The 17,151-nt window shown below is 47.4% G+C and overlaps 1 protein-coding gene across 1 annotated transcript in view; it reads right to left on the minus strand.

Annotated features, from left to right (window-relative positions):
• Positions 1-17,150, minus strand: part of BAALC (BAALC binder of MAP3K1 and KLF4) — a gene marked incomplete at its 5' end in the record, with an annotated part of 90,939 nt that extends 73,789 nt beyond the window's left edge. Inside the window, one exon of the mRNA XM_006145588.1 lies at positions 17,081-17,150. Within this exon, the coding sequence (XP_006145650.1) occupies positions 17,081-17,150 (70 nt within the window). The remainder of the gene's footprint in view (positions 1-17,080) is intronic.
• Position 17,151: the final 1 nt, after the last annotated feature.

Raw genomic sequence — 17,151 nt, forward strand, 5'->3', positions numbered from 1 at the left:
GCCTGTAGAGGTCGCTATGGCGGCCCATCGGATCTCCCTACAGAACTGTGGCCCCAGCTACTCCAGCTGCTGGGAGGGTTGGCGACTGCAGGCTCACAGCTGAGCGCCTCTCTGGGAATTGCTCGCTGTGGAAGGAAATGGTTCACCACAGCTGCGGGGAGCAGCCTGCATCCAAAGCCGACAGGGCCAGTGACTAGGCCCAGCACTCTCATCTCAATTGCTCAAAAGCCAAACAAGCTCCGGAGCTCCCCAGGGAATCCACGAGGACCCCGTGGCAACAGCCATGCAACTTCTCCCTCTGCCACATCAGCGCCCTCAGCCCTGGCAGGTGGTGTTTCTTAGAGCCCTACCCAGTGAAAGTCCATCTCAGAGTATGTCCCCCTGCTCTGTTTGTAGGGTACACAGTATGATAGCAAAGACAAGTAGGGCTTGAGGGGGAGGAGGGACAGTGGAATGAGGCCTCCCAGCTAAAGGCAGCACCTTTGGGTGAGAACACACAGAGAACTAGCAGAACATGGGACTGGACAGAAAGCCCTAAACCCCAGGCTGAGGCACTTGCATTCGGTAGGCAGTGGGAAATCGTGGAAGGTTTCGAGCTGGAGGATAACCCCATGATGATCCCAGCTATACGTCAGGAATATTCACTCGGCTGTAATGTGAAAGGGACCGGAACGGAGTGGCTGCGGATAGCAGACCAGTCTACAAGCTGTTGCAAATGTGAGGTGAAGGAAAGGCAGGCAGGATCAGGACTCACCATCTCCTAAAGGACTGCCATAGAGGAAAAACCACAGGCTCAGAATGAGACGGACCCGGGTTCCAAACCCCACTCTGCCATTTACAACCTGTGGACACTCAGGTCATCTCACCTCCCCAACCCCCTGTCAGTAAAATGGAGCTAAAAGAGTTAGTAAGTATTCACGTCCTGAAACAGGCGTGGCTCCCAGTACATGGAAACCACACTCAGCAAGTCTGAGCTTGGCTGCTCTGAAGGCTGCCCACGAGAAGCGATTCTCGGAGGTAGTAATTTAATGAGGGCTCGGTTTCAAACGTGCCTGTTGTTTACTGCGGTACTTAAACTTGAATCCATCCCTTGTGAAGGGCATGCAGGCGATCTCTGGTTCCACTGCAACTGCGGCAATGCCCTGTTGTTATGGTGACGGGTTCCCCAAACAGCCGTGCTATTTCCTATAGTTTCCTTCTGCCCTAAAGCCCACCAGCCCTAGAGACAGCAACGGGGTCATTTTTCTGAATTCCACAGTAAACATTGTCAACTTTTTCAATTTGCTGGTTGGCTGTCTGCTGCTTCTCTGTCCAATGCCCCCAGCCTGAAAATCAGCTCAACCCTGCGCAGCAAACCTGCCCAGTGTCCCCAGTAATTGGAAATCGGTGCCATGGAATATCAGCAGGCACATCAATCTCTGGCTGGAGTTAACCTTGCAGGAAAATGAAGTAGAACATAAGGGAAGGTCTACTCTGGGCAATGCACATACACAGCACAGAAACCAATGTCAAAAGACAATTCTAAAAGTTTTAAGTTGAGAGAATAGTTGCAGTATTTAAAAAATTATTTCAATATAGCACATGTCGCTTTTCCAATAAACTGAATTCACTTGATACATGAAAATACTAAAAACATTATTACTGGGCTAGCCAGGTTGTGTGGTAGGTGAGGTGGCTGGATCCCACAGGACCAAGTACATAGTTTGAGTCCTGGACCCAGCAACTTGAAAAACATGCTGGGTGCTTGTAGATACATGTCCCAAATCCCAAGAGGAAAATGGAGGAGAAGGGGTTTTGGCATGGCCATCCTCCCTGAGAAGTGATTTCTCACTTTCCCTCTCTCTGTGTCTCCGGTGAGCATATGGACTCTATTACTAAATTAAATTAAATTAAACTCAAAACATTATTACTATTTTTTAAAACTCATTCCTTTAATTTTTGAATTTAACTTCATTTTTAAAAGTTTATTTCTTCCATGACCAAGAGAGACAGAGAGATAGAGAAGCACCTTATAAAGGTGTTTTTTTTTTTTTTTTGTCTTTTTTAGGTTTTTGCCATAGAGTGCAAGTGATCACTGAAGAGAGGTAGAGAGAGGAAAAGCGAGAAATCAATTCCTAGGGGGGAATGGCCACACCACAATCCATTCTCCCCTCTGGATTTTGGGCATCATGCACATGCGCTCAGCCGGATTTTCAAGCCACCAGGCCCAGGACTCAAATATAGACAGTCATGTGGAAGTCTAGCACCTTAACCGCCATACCACCTGCTGGCCCCTCACAAAGGTGTCTTAATGTTGCAATCCACTCCCAGCTTTAGCCTGGCCAGGATCACGGGCACATACTTGCCGACGTGCTCAGGGAAGTCTCTGGATGAGAATCTGGGGCCTTCCCATTTGGGTCGACCTGGCAGAGACTTGCATTGTACTGCTTCACCACCAACCAGCCCTGCTATTACTGTCACCATTCTTACTATAGCGACATCTTAATACTAGCAATCCTACACCTGGGCTTCTGGCAGACCGCACCCTCTTCCCCTCCCTTCTTTTTCTCCTTCCCCTCACTCCTGCTAATCTCGCCTCTCCAGCCACAGCCTTAGGATGAAAGATACAATCACCCTGCTGGCAGTGGACCCAGTATCTGTTCTTTTGCCAAAAGGACCCTGATCCTTTTAGGTGGCATGTACCTAGAGGAAAGTCTTGATTCTCTTGGCTCTCTGGCAGCCAGGGACATCCCTCTCATCTGGTTCTGACCAGTAAGATCCAAGCGGGGCCAGCAGGTGGTGGGGTGGTTAAGGGGCTACCCTCCCAAATGGCTGACCACAGTTCAAGTACCAGATCCAGTGGCTTGAGACTCAAACTAGGCACATGTGTGTGCACATGCCCAAAATCCCAATAAGAATAGAGAAGGGATTGCAGAATGGCCATTCCCCCTGCGAAGTATTTTCTCACTTTCCCTCTCTCTGTCCGTCTCTCTCTGGCAAGCACACATGTCCCATAACAAAAATCTAAATAAATAATAAACCCAAACAGAGCTTACTGGATTCTGAGAAAGCTTTTATTTTACAGAGAAGGAATGTGCTCGGGGGGGATGCTCCTTTCTGCCCCTCCCCTTCCTAACTGCAATAAGACAGCCCAGCATCTGGAGCGCAGGAGGGTGAAAGCCACACTAAGGATGGCAAAGCAACCCGGGTCCTTGGCAGCATCCTTGAGCCTCCAGGCACCTGGCGTAAGCCCTCTACCTGCTAAGTCCTATGAGCTGGTTTCTGCTCGAGCAGCCAGACACAGTCCCTAAGTGGTACAAAAGGTGAGGCGAGTTCCCTCCAACCTCGAACACGCCGAGTGCCTGATCTGTACCAGGCGCCGGGCTGAGCACTTGGGCTGCAACAGCAAGTCAGTCAGGCCTTGACCTCTTGCGTGAGGGCGTTAAGAAACAAACAATAAGTGAACAAGATTGTGGGGTCAGGAAGGAAATCAACAGCCAGCCCTGGAGAAGGCTGATGTCTCCAAGGAGGTGAGATCAGAACTGAATTCCTAACTAAGGAGTTAACTCCTCTTAGAATTGCCAAAGAGCTGAAGGATGAGTTCACGCCAGTCTCTGTGTAATATTCCCCCAACGCTATGCGACTCTTCCTCTGAACACTGAAAACATGGATCGCTTTAACTGTGTAACTGGGGCTGCTGAGGGCGCAGGGAGCACATTCCAGCAAGTGCAGAGGCCTCAGGACAGGAAAGGGCACGGTGTATTCCGAGAGTGGAGAGGAGTCCAGTGTGACTGCAACACTCTGAGTGAAAAAGAGAACAAGGTAAACCACATGGCAAAACACCAGGGACCTAGTCACGTGGGACGCCCAAGAAAGGGACTGGAGTTTTATTCTACCTATGGTACAATGGGGAGCTATCAGAGAGAATAAACTAGAGTGTGATAGAACCTGGTATATGTGTTTAAAGGTTGCTGTCTCTGTGACGAAGAATAAGCCATCAGGGGCGAGAATGGAAACAGCTCTTGCAGAGGTCCCAGAGAAGGATAATGGTGGCTTAGGCTTGGGGTGGGCCTTCAAGCAAACAGAGCTGCCTGTGACATCCTCGCACGTGGTTACTGCAAGAAACAGCCTCGTCAGTGCACTCAGAGTCCAAACAGGAAGATGAGAGGGAAGGCCGACTGAAGATGTTTTTAAAACTCCGAGGTGGCAAAGACATATGGTGCGGTACTAGGAGAGACAGGAGAATTCACAGCCGGTCTTTGCTTTTTTTGGTATTCAGAAGGACAGACTAGGACAGCACTCGGGGCTACGATGTGGAGACTGTCACAGTGTATTAGTTAGGAATTAGCAGAATTGTCACGGGATGGTGAGACCACTGAGGTTCTAGAGCGTGAACTCCTGCCGGGTGCAATCACCAGCACTCAGGACAGCTCAGAAATGGGAATGAGAGGAGCAGAGGGGAAGGTGACCCAAGGCCTGACACTGGCATGACAAGCCCAGTGCAAGCTTGAAGAAGTGAGGGGGGTCCCGGTGATGAGTGGGCAGTACAGAAACACTGAGCCCATACTGGTGAATGCATTGATTCTTCAAGGATTCCATCCTGCAATGAGCAAACTGAAACCCAGAAAGGCTAGGAAACTTGCTAAGTCATACAGCTGATATATATCTGTTGGTAGAGTCAAATTCTTCAGCCACTCAACTGCACTATCTCCAAGCAAGTTACAAGGAAAGCGTTGGGTGAAGAGAGCAAGTTGAGCTGCAGGTTCTGGAGGTCATGATTACGTGAAACCTGGCTCATGAGTGGGGAAGGAAGTGCACGAGTTGCACACAGGCCAGACCTGACTGTGTGGTCCTGTGCATGTGGCTGTAACCAAAGCACAAGGCAGTGACTTGCAGAAGAAGGTCAAGAGACTCTGGGTTGGATTTCTAGGCAAAGGCCATCTGGCTAGCAGCCACTGACTCAACTTGCCCACTAAAACGCCTGTGAAGATGTAGAAGAAGACCAAGACTCACAAGATCACCAATGAAGACTAACGAGCAACCTAATCCCAGAACTGTGGAGACACTGGCACTATTAGCAATGCAGAGAGAGCTGGATTAAGAAAAACTGATCCCTGGGACCAGCAATTGGCATAATGGCTATGTTGCTGGACTTCGAGTAGTCGACCACAGTTCAAGTTCTGGACCCGGTGGCTTAAATTCACACCAGGCGCATGTGCGTGCATGCCCAAGATGCCGAGAGGAGAATGGAGAAGGGATTGTGGCATGGCTATCTCCTTCAGGGGGTGATTTCTTATTTTCTTTCTTTTTTTTTTTTTTTAGGGGGGTGTTTTTTTTTTTTTTTTTTTGTTTTTTTTTTTTTTTTTTTTTTTTTGCGAGGTTTTTGCTATAGGGCGTGTGCGCTTGCCAGACAGACAGAGAGAGACAGAAAGACAGAAAGCGAGAAATCACCCCCCAGGGGGGATGGCCACGCCGCAGTCCCTTCTCCTCCATTCTCCTCTCGGGATCTTGGGCACGCGCGCACACGCGCCCAGCGTGAGTTTTAAGCCATCGGGTCTGGGACGCGGACCGCGGTCGACTACATGGGAGTCCAGCGACAGCCATTACGCTAACTGCTGGTCCCTTTATTTTCTGTCTTTCTAGCAAGTGCATGCACCCTATAGCAAAACACACAGACACATACACATGCATGAGAAAACAAAACAAAACAAAACAAAAAAACCTCTCCAAAAGAAAGATAAAAGAAAAACTGACCCAGGCTCTGACTTATCTTTATTACACAGAGGCACATGGCAAGACACAGGCAAACACTCCATGCCTACCCCATGAGGCACAGATCCAGAGCTGGAAATAAGCAGAATAGACTGGTCAGAACCCTGAGAAGCCAACCTGCCTGCCCTCTGGACATTTGCGACTCCCAGTGCATTGGTTCCTTCTCTCTCTCTTATGCACACACACTCACATACACAGAGGTGGTGTTTCCATATCCATAAAGAGACAGTAAATCCCAGAAAACAGCTGGGTAGAATATGAAGCAGTGTGAGCCAATGGTGGGGGGGTGGTTAGAGGGGGCCATGGAGGTACTGCGTGTAGTGGACTCCCAATACGCATTTACCCAGCATGTGATTTGCCTGTACTGAACTGCATTTGCTCAATTAAAAGGCCACTTATTCATGGCCTTTCCCCGTGCTTCTTCTACCAACCTAGATTTTGGTTCCCACTGCCTCTAAATATTTTCCTAAACACAAAGACAAACAAAATACATTTTTCTCAATCTTGGAACTGCCAAGCAATTTGAGAAAATTTCCCCATACTCCATGAAACTTTCATAGCATTTTTAAAAGTTTATCTATTTATTTGTTTGTTCTATGTGTGTAACAGAGAGAGAGAGACAGTCAGACAGACAAGAGGGACCTCAGCCCCACAAGGTCTTGACATCGTGATCCACCCCCAGCTTTAGCTTTGCCAGCGTGGATCATGGGCACACACGTGCCCGCTGTACTCAGAGAGGTCTCCCAACACAACCGGCCACCTTCCCATGTGTGTCAGCCTCACAAAACCTCATGTCTGCACTTCTGTGCTGCTATCCAGTCCCTCACAGCCCGTGAACTTTAAGCATTGCCCCCAGTAAGACGTGACATGCACTGTCTATAGCTGGGTACAGGACCTCAAGGATGAAACCTAAATGCTGACAGAGGCAGTGTGTTCTGTGTGCTTTCCCCATACTTTCTCTCTTCTTTTTTTATAAGGAACACGCATTGCCTTTGAAACCAGAAAAATAAATTTTCTGACCAAAGACCATTCGTCTTTGATGGGTCCATCAGGTGATGAGGATGCAGGAGATTCTCAGAGCACCCCTGCGGCCTGCTCTGCGGAGATGGGCATGGGGCACTCAGCACAGGGAGGAGGCGCAGAGCACCACAGAGCTGCAGGACCTAGCCTTGTCAACACCAGCAGGAGGCTCCCACTCCAGAAAAGCCTAAAGCAGATGGGGTGGAGGAGGGTACTAAATGCATGTTGAGCAGTTACAGTCCTGTGGACACTGCCCTGGATTTAGAAACAAGAGACCTAAATTCTGAGCCAGGCTTTTCCGCTTCCTAGCTGAATGACCTTGCTCAGTCTCTTAATCTCACGGAACCTCAGTTTCCTCATCTGTCAAATGGCGAAAACAATAGTTATTTTGGAGACGTATGTGAACTAATACCCAAAAGAAAATTTTTCACATATAGTGGATGTTCAATAAATACCATTTGAATCTAAATGGCAAGGAAATAGGCCCACTCTCAGAAGAAAGTATGAGGAAGTAACCGTGGAAATCCACTCTAATTATTTCCAGATGATCAGTGTGTGAGGCCATAAGCACATTTACATTAGTTGGCTAGGGTTACTGTAAGGAAGTGCCACACACTGGGCAGCTTGAACAATAGAAATGTACGGGCTCCCAGTTCTGCAGGCTGGAAGTCCAAGAGCAGGGTGTCGGCAGGGCGTTTCCTTCTGGAGGCCCTGAGAGAGGATCTGCCCAGGCCTCTGTAGCTTCTGGTGGTTTGCTGTGATCTCTGGTGTTCCTTGGCCTGTAGGAATATTACCCTGGTCTCTGCATTCATCTTCATGTGGAAATATCTCATACTTGTCGGTTTCTGTCCACATTTCCTGTTCATAATGACACCAGTCATCTGGATAAAGATCCACCTAATGACTTCATTTTAACTTGACTACATCAAGAAGGCCATGTCTCTCCCAACGAGATCCCATTCTGATGTCCTGGGGGTTAGGACTCCTACCTTTGAATTTGGAGGGGCACAATTCAGCCCATAACAATTTCTTATTTTTTTCTTTTTCTTCTGCTTCTTCTTCTTTTTTTTTTTGGTTGTTTTGTAGTTGCTATGCATTCACCAGAGAAAGAGAGCCAGGGCAGGGAGTGAGAAATTACCCTCTGGGAGGATGGTCATGCCATAATCTCTTCTGTAGTCTCCTTTTGGACACACGTGCACCCAGTCTGGAACTCAGACTGCACAACGAGTCATATGGGATCCAGTGCCTTACCGTCCATACCACCGGTGAGTCCTCAGCCCATAACGATTTCTAAAGGAGCTTTTTCTCTAGAGAAAAGGAGATGTCTGGGAGTGGGAGGGGAGCATGTGAGGAAATAAGGGCTCCTACTAGCTAGGCTAGAAGGTTACTGGACCCTAATTTGGGCTCAGGATATACCCATCAAGTCTGCTCCACAGATGGGGACACTGGTGGCATTCAGACCTGCCAGAGGACCTCTGAAATAGTCCTGACAGGGAGAGGATACTATAGCAGACTTCAGATGAGCTGCTGAGAGTGGCTAGAGGCTCTCTAACAACAGAGACAGTATGGTTTTATATATTTTTGAGAAAATATTCACATGTCAACCACTCTGTGGCCTAGGACAAATGGCCGGGCACCAAGAACAACAGGTCAGACACCCAGAATCTACTGAGGGCCAAACAGCCTCATCAGAAAGGTCCTGTGGGTTACAGGTGTAACATTCTTGGGTGAAGACAGGATCTTAAGGGGTCCATGCCTAAGAGATTGCAGAATGCAGAATAACCCAAGAAAAGACCCCTCACTAACTGACAGGGGACTAGCTTCTTCCCGCTGAGGCCTAAAAATATCAGGACCAAAGAGTAAAGGTGTGATTTTGGAGTGCACTTGGGATGCTACTACACCAAACAGTGAAGAAACTTTCAACTCACCTCTCGATAGAGACACAATTCTTTTCTTTATTGTCCAACAAGGACAAGGTCCAATGAACTGAGGTCTAAGACAAAGACATCTAAAAGAAGACTCAGGAAAGGTTGCAAAACAGACAGACAAAGCTTCGTTTACATAGCCAGATCATTCATATAGCTATTTATTCATCTTTACATTCAATAGTCACATGGTAGATGCCAGGCATGTAAACATCAGTGCTGGGATCCCCATCCCGAAAGAGCTCACAGGCTGGCTGGAGAGCCACAGGCATGAACAAGCAATACAGTGGCCAGTGCCATCACTGAGCACTCAAAATTCATCAAGAGGCACCAGCAGGGGGCATGATGGTTAAGGCACTGGACTCCCACATGGCTGACCACACAAGTCCCAAACCTGGTAGGTTGCTTTCTTATTTTTCCTCTCTCTCTGTCTCTGTCTGGTGAATTAAATAATAATGATAAATAAAATTACATAATTGTTTTTAAACATTGCTTTGAGGGCTGGTGACAGGACATGATACTCTGCCCAGGAGACAAGGGCCATGAGAACATGATATTTTTCTATGCCTTTATAAACTGCCTACATTTTTTGCCACCTGCTTCTGGTCATGATGTTTGCAAAACAACCTTTATGATGAAGAGGCTTCTGTTTGGCAAAAGAGGCATGAAGAAGGTGGAGATGTTTTCTTACTATGCAACAATCAGGTAGACAAAGACCAAAAAAGCATCAGCAGATGGAGCTGAGGAGAGAGAATATCATCTCCAGGCTTACAGGAAGAAACAGAAACAGAAATTCTACGAGATTTATTCTCTCAAGAGAGACCACTTGAGATCTTGCTATAACCAGGCCCAGGGAATCAATAGTGAGTAAAAAGACCCCTTACCTAACTTAGTAGTCATAATAGTCATCCTTGAAAGGCAAAATATTAGTTAATAATTATTAGTTTATTATTATTTTAAAATATCAGGGCCAGGACCACACTGTGGCTTGGTGGTTAAGGCGGCTAGATCCTATTTGCCGATGGTGCATTTTGAGTCTTGGATTCAACAGCTTAGAAACATGGTGTGTGTGTGTGTGTGTGTGTATGCACATGCGCGTGTGTGTGTGTGTGTACCCAACATCCCAAAGGAGGAAGAAATGGGGGACAAAGGATTTCAGTATCACCACTTCTCATGGGAGCTTCTCTCTCTCTCTCCAGTAAGCACACACATCCTCTGGGAAAATTTAAATTACACACATACACACACACGGGAAGGTCCCAGGTTCATGTCTGGAGACCTGCCCAAGTATGCCAGGAACACATGTGCTCATGATCTCGGGCTGGTTGAGGCTGGGGGCCAGGGGCAGATCGTGATGTCAACACCCTGTTGAGAGTGCAGTCTCTCTCTCTCTCCTTCTCTGTCACTCTTGCTCATGGAAGAAATTAATTAATTCATTAAAACTTTAAAAAGTGTCATCAAAAGCAGTAACAGGTATTTGGAGGGAGCTGGGATGAGATGAAGGCGATTGATCCATCAGGAACATCCCCCCCACCCCCCAGGTGGGCTCACAGAGCTGTTGGAGCTCTGAGGGAAGGAGCAGGACAGCAGGGCTGGGAGGGCCTGTAGGAAAAGCCCTGCTCCTCCCCTGGGCTCCTGCAGAGGTCTGCATATACACTGAACCGGCCCCTGGCAGAAGGAACCACTCAGTGCACTAACGAGCCACTTAGTGCTGAGAACCACTTACTGGAGGAGTTCTTTTCCTTCGTGCTGTTCTAGTATGGACCACACTGCCCTGAGGTATGTCCACTTTTATGGCTGTCTCCTTTATATTATTTTCTTGAGGCCAAGGGTCATACTCTACACATCTTTTTGTCAAATGCTTATTAAATGAACGAAAGAGCAAATCTGTGTCTTTAACGTTTAGTCTGTCAACAAGGAAAACAAAGACCTAGAATATCGTCTTCATAGCCCGATCAAAATGAATCGAGGTCAGCAAATGTATACAAACTGAAACCAACAAGATGAAATTTAACAGGAATAAAAGCAAATATTCCAAACTTGGGTCACTGAAATCAATAGTACTAAAGTAGGACCGATGGAGAGGTTCATTCATTGAATAAATATGTTCCGAGTGCCACCTACATGCCAGTCATGGTTTCAGGTACTGGGTACAGAGCAGAGAGAATATAGACAATGGCCCTGATGGCATAGAACTTAGATGTGATTAGAAAGACAGAAGAGTTTCAGCTTATCACAAGGCGAGTACCCAGGTAATATAGCAATGACAAGAGTGGGAAAATAAGCAACTCTTAACCTAATTTTACCTGCACTGGGACCTTTGTTCAATGGCTGTATCAATACACCTCGTGGTCTGCGCTATTCTCTGACATCAGCAGGTTGGAGGTAACTAGAGGTCCTTCCTATCTAGAGGGACTTCACGAACCAAATGGTGTGTCTGAGGTGTACAAAATCAACGGAGGCATGTGTGTTTGGTCTGGAGGGTCAATGGTAAGAGGAGATATGACAGCCATCTTGCACATTTGAAAGCATGATCAGTGCAAGACTTCATCACATGGTCTGGAGCTCACTGGGTAGAAATTATAAGGAAGTAAGAAGAGTTTCTCAGGGGCCATCAGGTGGTGTAGTGGTTAAGGCACTGAACTCCCACAAGGCAGACCATGGTTCGAGTCTTGGACCTGTCAACTTGAAAATCACAACAAATAAATAGATAAATAAGTAAATATTTTTTAAAAGAAGAACATTTTCTCATGGAGGAAGTTGCCCCGTAAGGGGCCAGGAAGGCCTCCTTCTCTAAGGAAGAGATATTCCGTCCTCAGGGATGTTGCAGAAGAAAACTTACTGAGGTCATACTAGAATATTGAAAGAGTAGACTAAACTTTCAATCCCATCATAAACTATAAAATCAAGAATTCTATAGCTGGGACCAGCAGTTGGCATAATGGCTATGTTACTGGACTCCCATGTAGTTGACCGTGGTTTGAGTCCCAGACCCAGTGGCTTAAACTCACGCTGGGCACATGAATGTGCGTGCCCCAGATCCCGAGAGAATGGAGGAGAAGGAACTGTGGCATGGCCATCCCCCCTGGGGGGTGATTTCTCGCTTTCTGTCTCTCTGTCTCTCTCTGTCTTTGTGGTGAGCGCACGTGCCCTATGGCAAAAACCTCTCCAAAGAAAAAGAAGAATTCTATAGCTAATTCCCCTTAATAAGGAAGGCAGTTTTTAGGAGTGCAGGCTTTGAGACCAACTGGTGGCATAATGGTTAAGGCATTGGATTTTGCATAGCAAACTGCATAGTTTGAATCCCAGGCTCGAAAGCTTGAGAAACATGCTGGGCACATATGTACATATGCCCAAAACCTCAAAAGGAGGGGGTAATGGGAGAGAAGGCATTGTAGCATGGACATCCCCCTGGGGTGCTTCTCTCCCTGTCTATCTCTCTCTCTCTCTCTCTCTTTCTCTCTCTCTCTCTCTCCCTCTCTTTCTCTCTCTCCCTCCCTCCCTATTTTTTTCAAGCAAGTGCACATGCACTCTGGTAAAATTTTTAAAATAAAAAGAGTGCAGACTTCGGAATCAGATGGGTTGGACTCCAGCTCTGCTCTGGGGAAAGATACTTGCACACTCTAAGCCTCGTTCTCTTGCTTGTAAAAGGAGGACAGTGATATCTCCTACCTGATTCTGGCCGTGAGGATCAAAGGATACTATTTATACCAAGAGCTGGGTATAAGGCTGAGCCCTGGGTAGGTCATCAGTAAATGTTAGTTAATGGTAATATTAAGTGCTCTTCATTTTATTTCACTAGCTTCTGATTTATTTAGATAAATTATCATGCTATTTCTCTAATTCTGCAAACTTCCATGAAGCAATTATTATAGCAATTTAAAACTATAAAATGGAAGTACTTTAGTGTTTTATTCTCTAAAGAAATTAAGAAAAAATGTAACAGTCCAAAAGGGGGTGTTTAAGGGGCTCGTGATTAAATCAAGGTGAAACTAGAAGATTATTCATGTACATAATGGCTGAGCGAGGCTGGGTGGTGGCAACCCCAGAGACTCCCTTTCTCCTTAGAGACCCCCATCAGACAACAGAAGTGAAAATCAATGCAGCAAACTGATTTGATGAAGATTAAATCATGCCAGACCAATTTAATTTCCTTCTGTGATAGGCAAAGACTTCTGTCACACAGAGCAGCAACAGATATCAGATACTGTGGCTTTCCCCAGGTCTTAAATCCTAGCCTACATAATGGCCAGTTCTAAAAACCTAATTGAAGAGACAGCAGGTGGCGGGGTGGTTAAGGCACAGGACTCCCACATGGCCTACTGAGCTTGGAGTCCTGGACTTGGCCACTTTCTTTCTCACTACCCACTGCCCCATCTCTCTCTCTTTGGTCAAATTTTTAAATAATAATAAATAAAATAATTCCTTAAAAACACACACACAAACCCTAACTGAGTTCTGCTGGCCAGTGGAGATGATCTCCAAAAACAGGAATCAGAGGCCCACAATCACTTGGGATCTTTAGGCTTTTTAAACCCTTTTTTTTTTTTTTTTTTGCCTTAGGACACACACTCGGTGGAGAGATAGAGAGATAGGGAGAAAGAGAGGAAGTGAGAAATCACCCTAGGGGGAATGGCCATGCCACAATCTTTTCTCCTCTATTCACCTCTCTCACACACACACCTGGCATGTTTTTCAAGCTGCCAGGTGTGGGACTCAAACCACAGTGTTGGTCATCACCACCACGCCAACTGCTGGCCCTCAGGATCACTTTTTGAGCAAGGAGGAGAGGCAAGAAAGTCTCTCCTGGGACCAGCAGTTAGTGTAATGGCTATGTCGCTGGACTCCCATGTAGTCAATTGCGGTTCACGTCCAGGACCCGGTGGCTTAAAACTCACGCCGGGTGCGTCTGCGTGCGTGCCCAAGATCCCGAGAGGAGAATGGAGGAGAAGGGATTGCAGTGTGGCCATCCCCCCGGGGGGATTTCTTGCTTTCTGTCTCTCTGTCTCTCTCTGTCTGGCGAGTGCACGCACCCTGTAGTGAAAACCTCTCAAAAAAAAAAATTTAAAAAAAGAAAGTCTCTCCTTTGTGGAACTGGCAGGAAACCATGCCTCCCTTACCTCTGCCACCAGTAGAATTCATCCAACAACTATTACTGAGCACCTGTCATGTAGCACACCCTTGATCTGTAACAGGCTAAAAGAAATGGAAGTGAGATTTAAAAGTAGATATGCTTAAATGGGACTTTTCATGCCATTGAGGTGGTGGGGCTGGGGTGGGGGCTACATAGAAATGGAATCTGTGGACTGAGCCAGGTGAATCAATAGAGTGGATAGAGGGGAGGGAGCTTTTTAAAGAGCATCCACAGGATTAGCAAGGCCCTTAGGAGAATCTAGGTTACGGTGATTTAAGTGGGATCAGGAAGCCTTCAGGAAACCTCGGCCTCGAGTCTCACATGTGCCCACACTGTGCTGAGCAGAGATGTGAAGATGACCTAGGTCCATGCCCTGCCCTCTGACGTACTGAGGTCCAGGTGGCCAGGAGAAAAAGTGGCTTCAATTTGATACTAAGAGAGAGTGACCAGGGGACCACAGAGAAAGAATTTTTGAGGGCTGAGGGAAGTGAGGGGAGGCGAGCACTGTGAAATGACTGAAGGAGTGTCCAGACTGGGACGATTCAACCAAGAGGCCCATCTGCCTTGGAGAAATGACCCCCAGAGACCCTCTCGAGCTCTAGAATTCTAGCAATAAGGCTATTTTGGTGAATGTTACAATCTAGACCCTCCTAAGTCCAACTCTTCCATCTGTCCACTATTGGAAAAGGATTGCTGTAAACCAGAAGTGGCATTGAGCTTCCTGTCACAACACAGACACTGTGGGCCATTAGGTGTCCCCAGCAGTCTGGGCTTGAATTCATGGGTAAAGCACTGGCAGCGGACAGCGGAGGCCAGGGGAGCAGAGAGGAAGAAAAGAATAAAAAATTCTGGCTAATCTCCCAGAATGGCTGGAACCCATGAGAGCTGTCGTTTTCTCAGATGTCCCACTCTGACTAAAAATGACCAGTTCTGGTCTGAAAACCCACAGGCACCAAAAACACTCTTCTGAAGTCCCTAGCCAATACCAATGTATCCAGGGAGCCTGGATTCAATCTTGATCTTTAGAAATGTCCCTGGCCCCAAGGTTGATGGAAATTCCTAGAGAATTGAAATGATGCTGCCCACCTAAGAGTCTTGCTAATTTGGGGTACTGCCCTGGGGCTGCAGCTGAGCACCTCCTGGGAGTGACATAGGTCTTCAGGGCAGCCCCATGTGTGGCATGTGCTTGCCCACGGACCCACCTGTTGCAGTAAACCAGATCTCACGATGGAGGGGGTATGGGTCAGGATGGCAGTAATCATAGGTAAATGTTGAATACATATGTGCATACTTAGCCATTCCATCGTAACTCCCTCATACCATAAGCATGCACACACATATATGCAAACATCAAATACTCCCGGTCACCAAGGCAACCATTCTCTGAAGCTCTACTTTGTTCTTTTGCATGGTAAATCTTTTTAACCTTATTTCTTTGGCACGCAGCTCTGGGCTTTGACTCTCTGCTGAGAAATACCACGCGTCTTTGGGAAACACTGTTACATTTTGCATTTACCAGGTCCCCTAGAAGGATCATGTCTTATCCTCCTTCTGATTCTGAATTCAAACAACACATCATTCGGTAACTCTCTGAACATATAGACAACACCAAATAACCGTATGATTGCCTCTGAGAATCAAAAATCTTAGAGAAATACAATGTTATACCTTATACAGCTTTCACTAATAGCTCTTGCTTTAGAAAAAGCAAGTCACAAAGTTTATGGGGAAAAGGAGCCAGCTTTGGTTCAAAAAGTTGGGGAGATTGGGGCCAGCAGGTGGCATGGTGGTTAAAGCACTGGACTCCCACATGGTGGATCGCAGGTTTGAGTCCCAGCCCTGGCAGCTTGAGAATCATGCCGAGTACATGTTCATGTGTGCCCGAAATCTCAGAATGGAGGAGAAGAGATTGTGGCATGGCCATCTCTCCACCCCCCAGAGAGTGATTTCTCTCTCTGTCTCTCTCAATTTCCCTCTCTCTCTCTCTCTCTCTCTCTCGTCTCTCTCTGAGCAGTGCCCTGTGGCAAAAACCTAAGGAAAAAAAAAAAAAAAAAAAGACAGGGAGACGTATTCTCAAGTCTAAAGTGACAGCTCTTATTTAGATGCGGATTTAGGATTATTTGTTTTAAAAGTGGCTCATCTTTTTTTCTTCCTTTATATAATATACATTATGCTTCAAATAACTTTATTTTATATTTTAGATGTCATTTTCCATATACACCAACACCATAAAGGGATCAGGAAACAATTAAACCTTTTTTATCCAAATATTCACCTGGCTTTTCACACCGCTTGTGTACTAAGGGGTGAGATTTCTTTCCTTTCAATGTCACCACCTATTTATGTCTGAAGGTCAGTCTGTGGCCACAGTGTACAAGTCCACGCTATAACGAGTTGGATCTGCTTTTTTAAAAACTCCTGATTTATGACTGGACCAGAAAGTTCTTTGCATACCCTTCTATCAGGTGTCTGCTGGACAGAGAATGACCTAGGTGAGATTAATCTACAGTCCAAATCCACTTTCATGCCCTGCCTCAGATTAAGCACTGAGGCACCCTGGGGCATAAAGAAAAGTCCTTTACTCTGAAACAACTGCTTGAAAGCCAAAGTGCGGGCTGATGATGGCAGACATGCATTCATTTTGCCCTGAAAGAGGATTCTCGTTTTTTAAGTCAGCGGGCGGTGAGAGGGCTCTTTCCCAACAGAGAGAAGTCGGGGAGCGACCAGGGAGACTCCGCCCCGGCAATCCCAGTGGTGTGTCGTGTCTCTCTAAAGAGGGGCCAGGCGGCCAGTAGATGAGGTCATTCACTGTGTACCCAGGTGGCCAGAGCGGGAGAAGGGCCGCTGCAGGGCAGAGGCGACCCTGGGCGGATCAGGGGCATGGGGTGGACGGAGGGACTGGTGTGCAGCGAGGTGGGCTGTCCTCCCCCATCGTCCCTTGGCCAATGAGCGTGGCTGGCCGAGGCAATGAAGTGCTAGGTTTCCCCAGAGCTCGGGATTAGCTCAGCCTCTGTCAGGGGATCTTGACCCGGCTCCCTGGGTTTGGGTCTGTCCACCCTCAGCGGGCAGGTGCTGTCTCTGTCTCTCTGTCTCTGCCTCTCTGTCTCCCCCTCCCTCCCAATTCTTCACGGCACTGGGCTGCGGGCAGCCCTGGACGCCTCCACCCTTCGCGCTTCTCCCTCGGTGGCCAGGCCTGCAGGCGCCCGGGGGAGCAGGGCGGGCGAGGTCTGCAGGAGCCGGGCTCACTCACCCGCGTGCAGGCCGCCGGCCTCGGGGCCGCTGTCCGGGCCGGCTGCGCTCGGCTGCGCGGCCGGGGCGGGG

This window comes from Tupaia chinensis, unplaced genomic scaffold (assembly GCF_000334495.1).
Source record: "Tupaia chinensis unplaced genomic scaffold, TupChi_1.0 Scaffold000154_1, whole genome shotgun sequence".
In the NCBI taxonomy this organism is placed as follows: domain Eukaryota; kingdom Metazoa; phylum Chordata; class Mammalia; order Scandentia; family Tupaiidae; genus Tupaia; species Tupaia belangeri.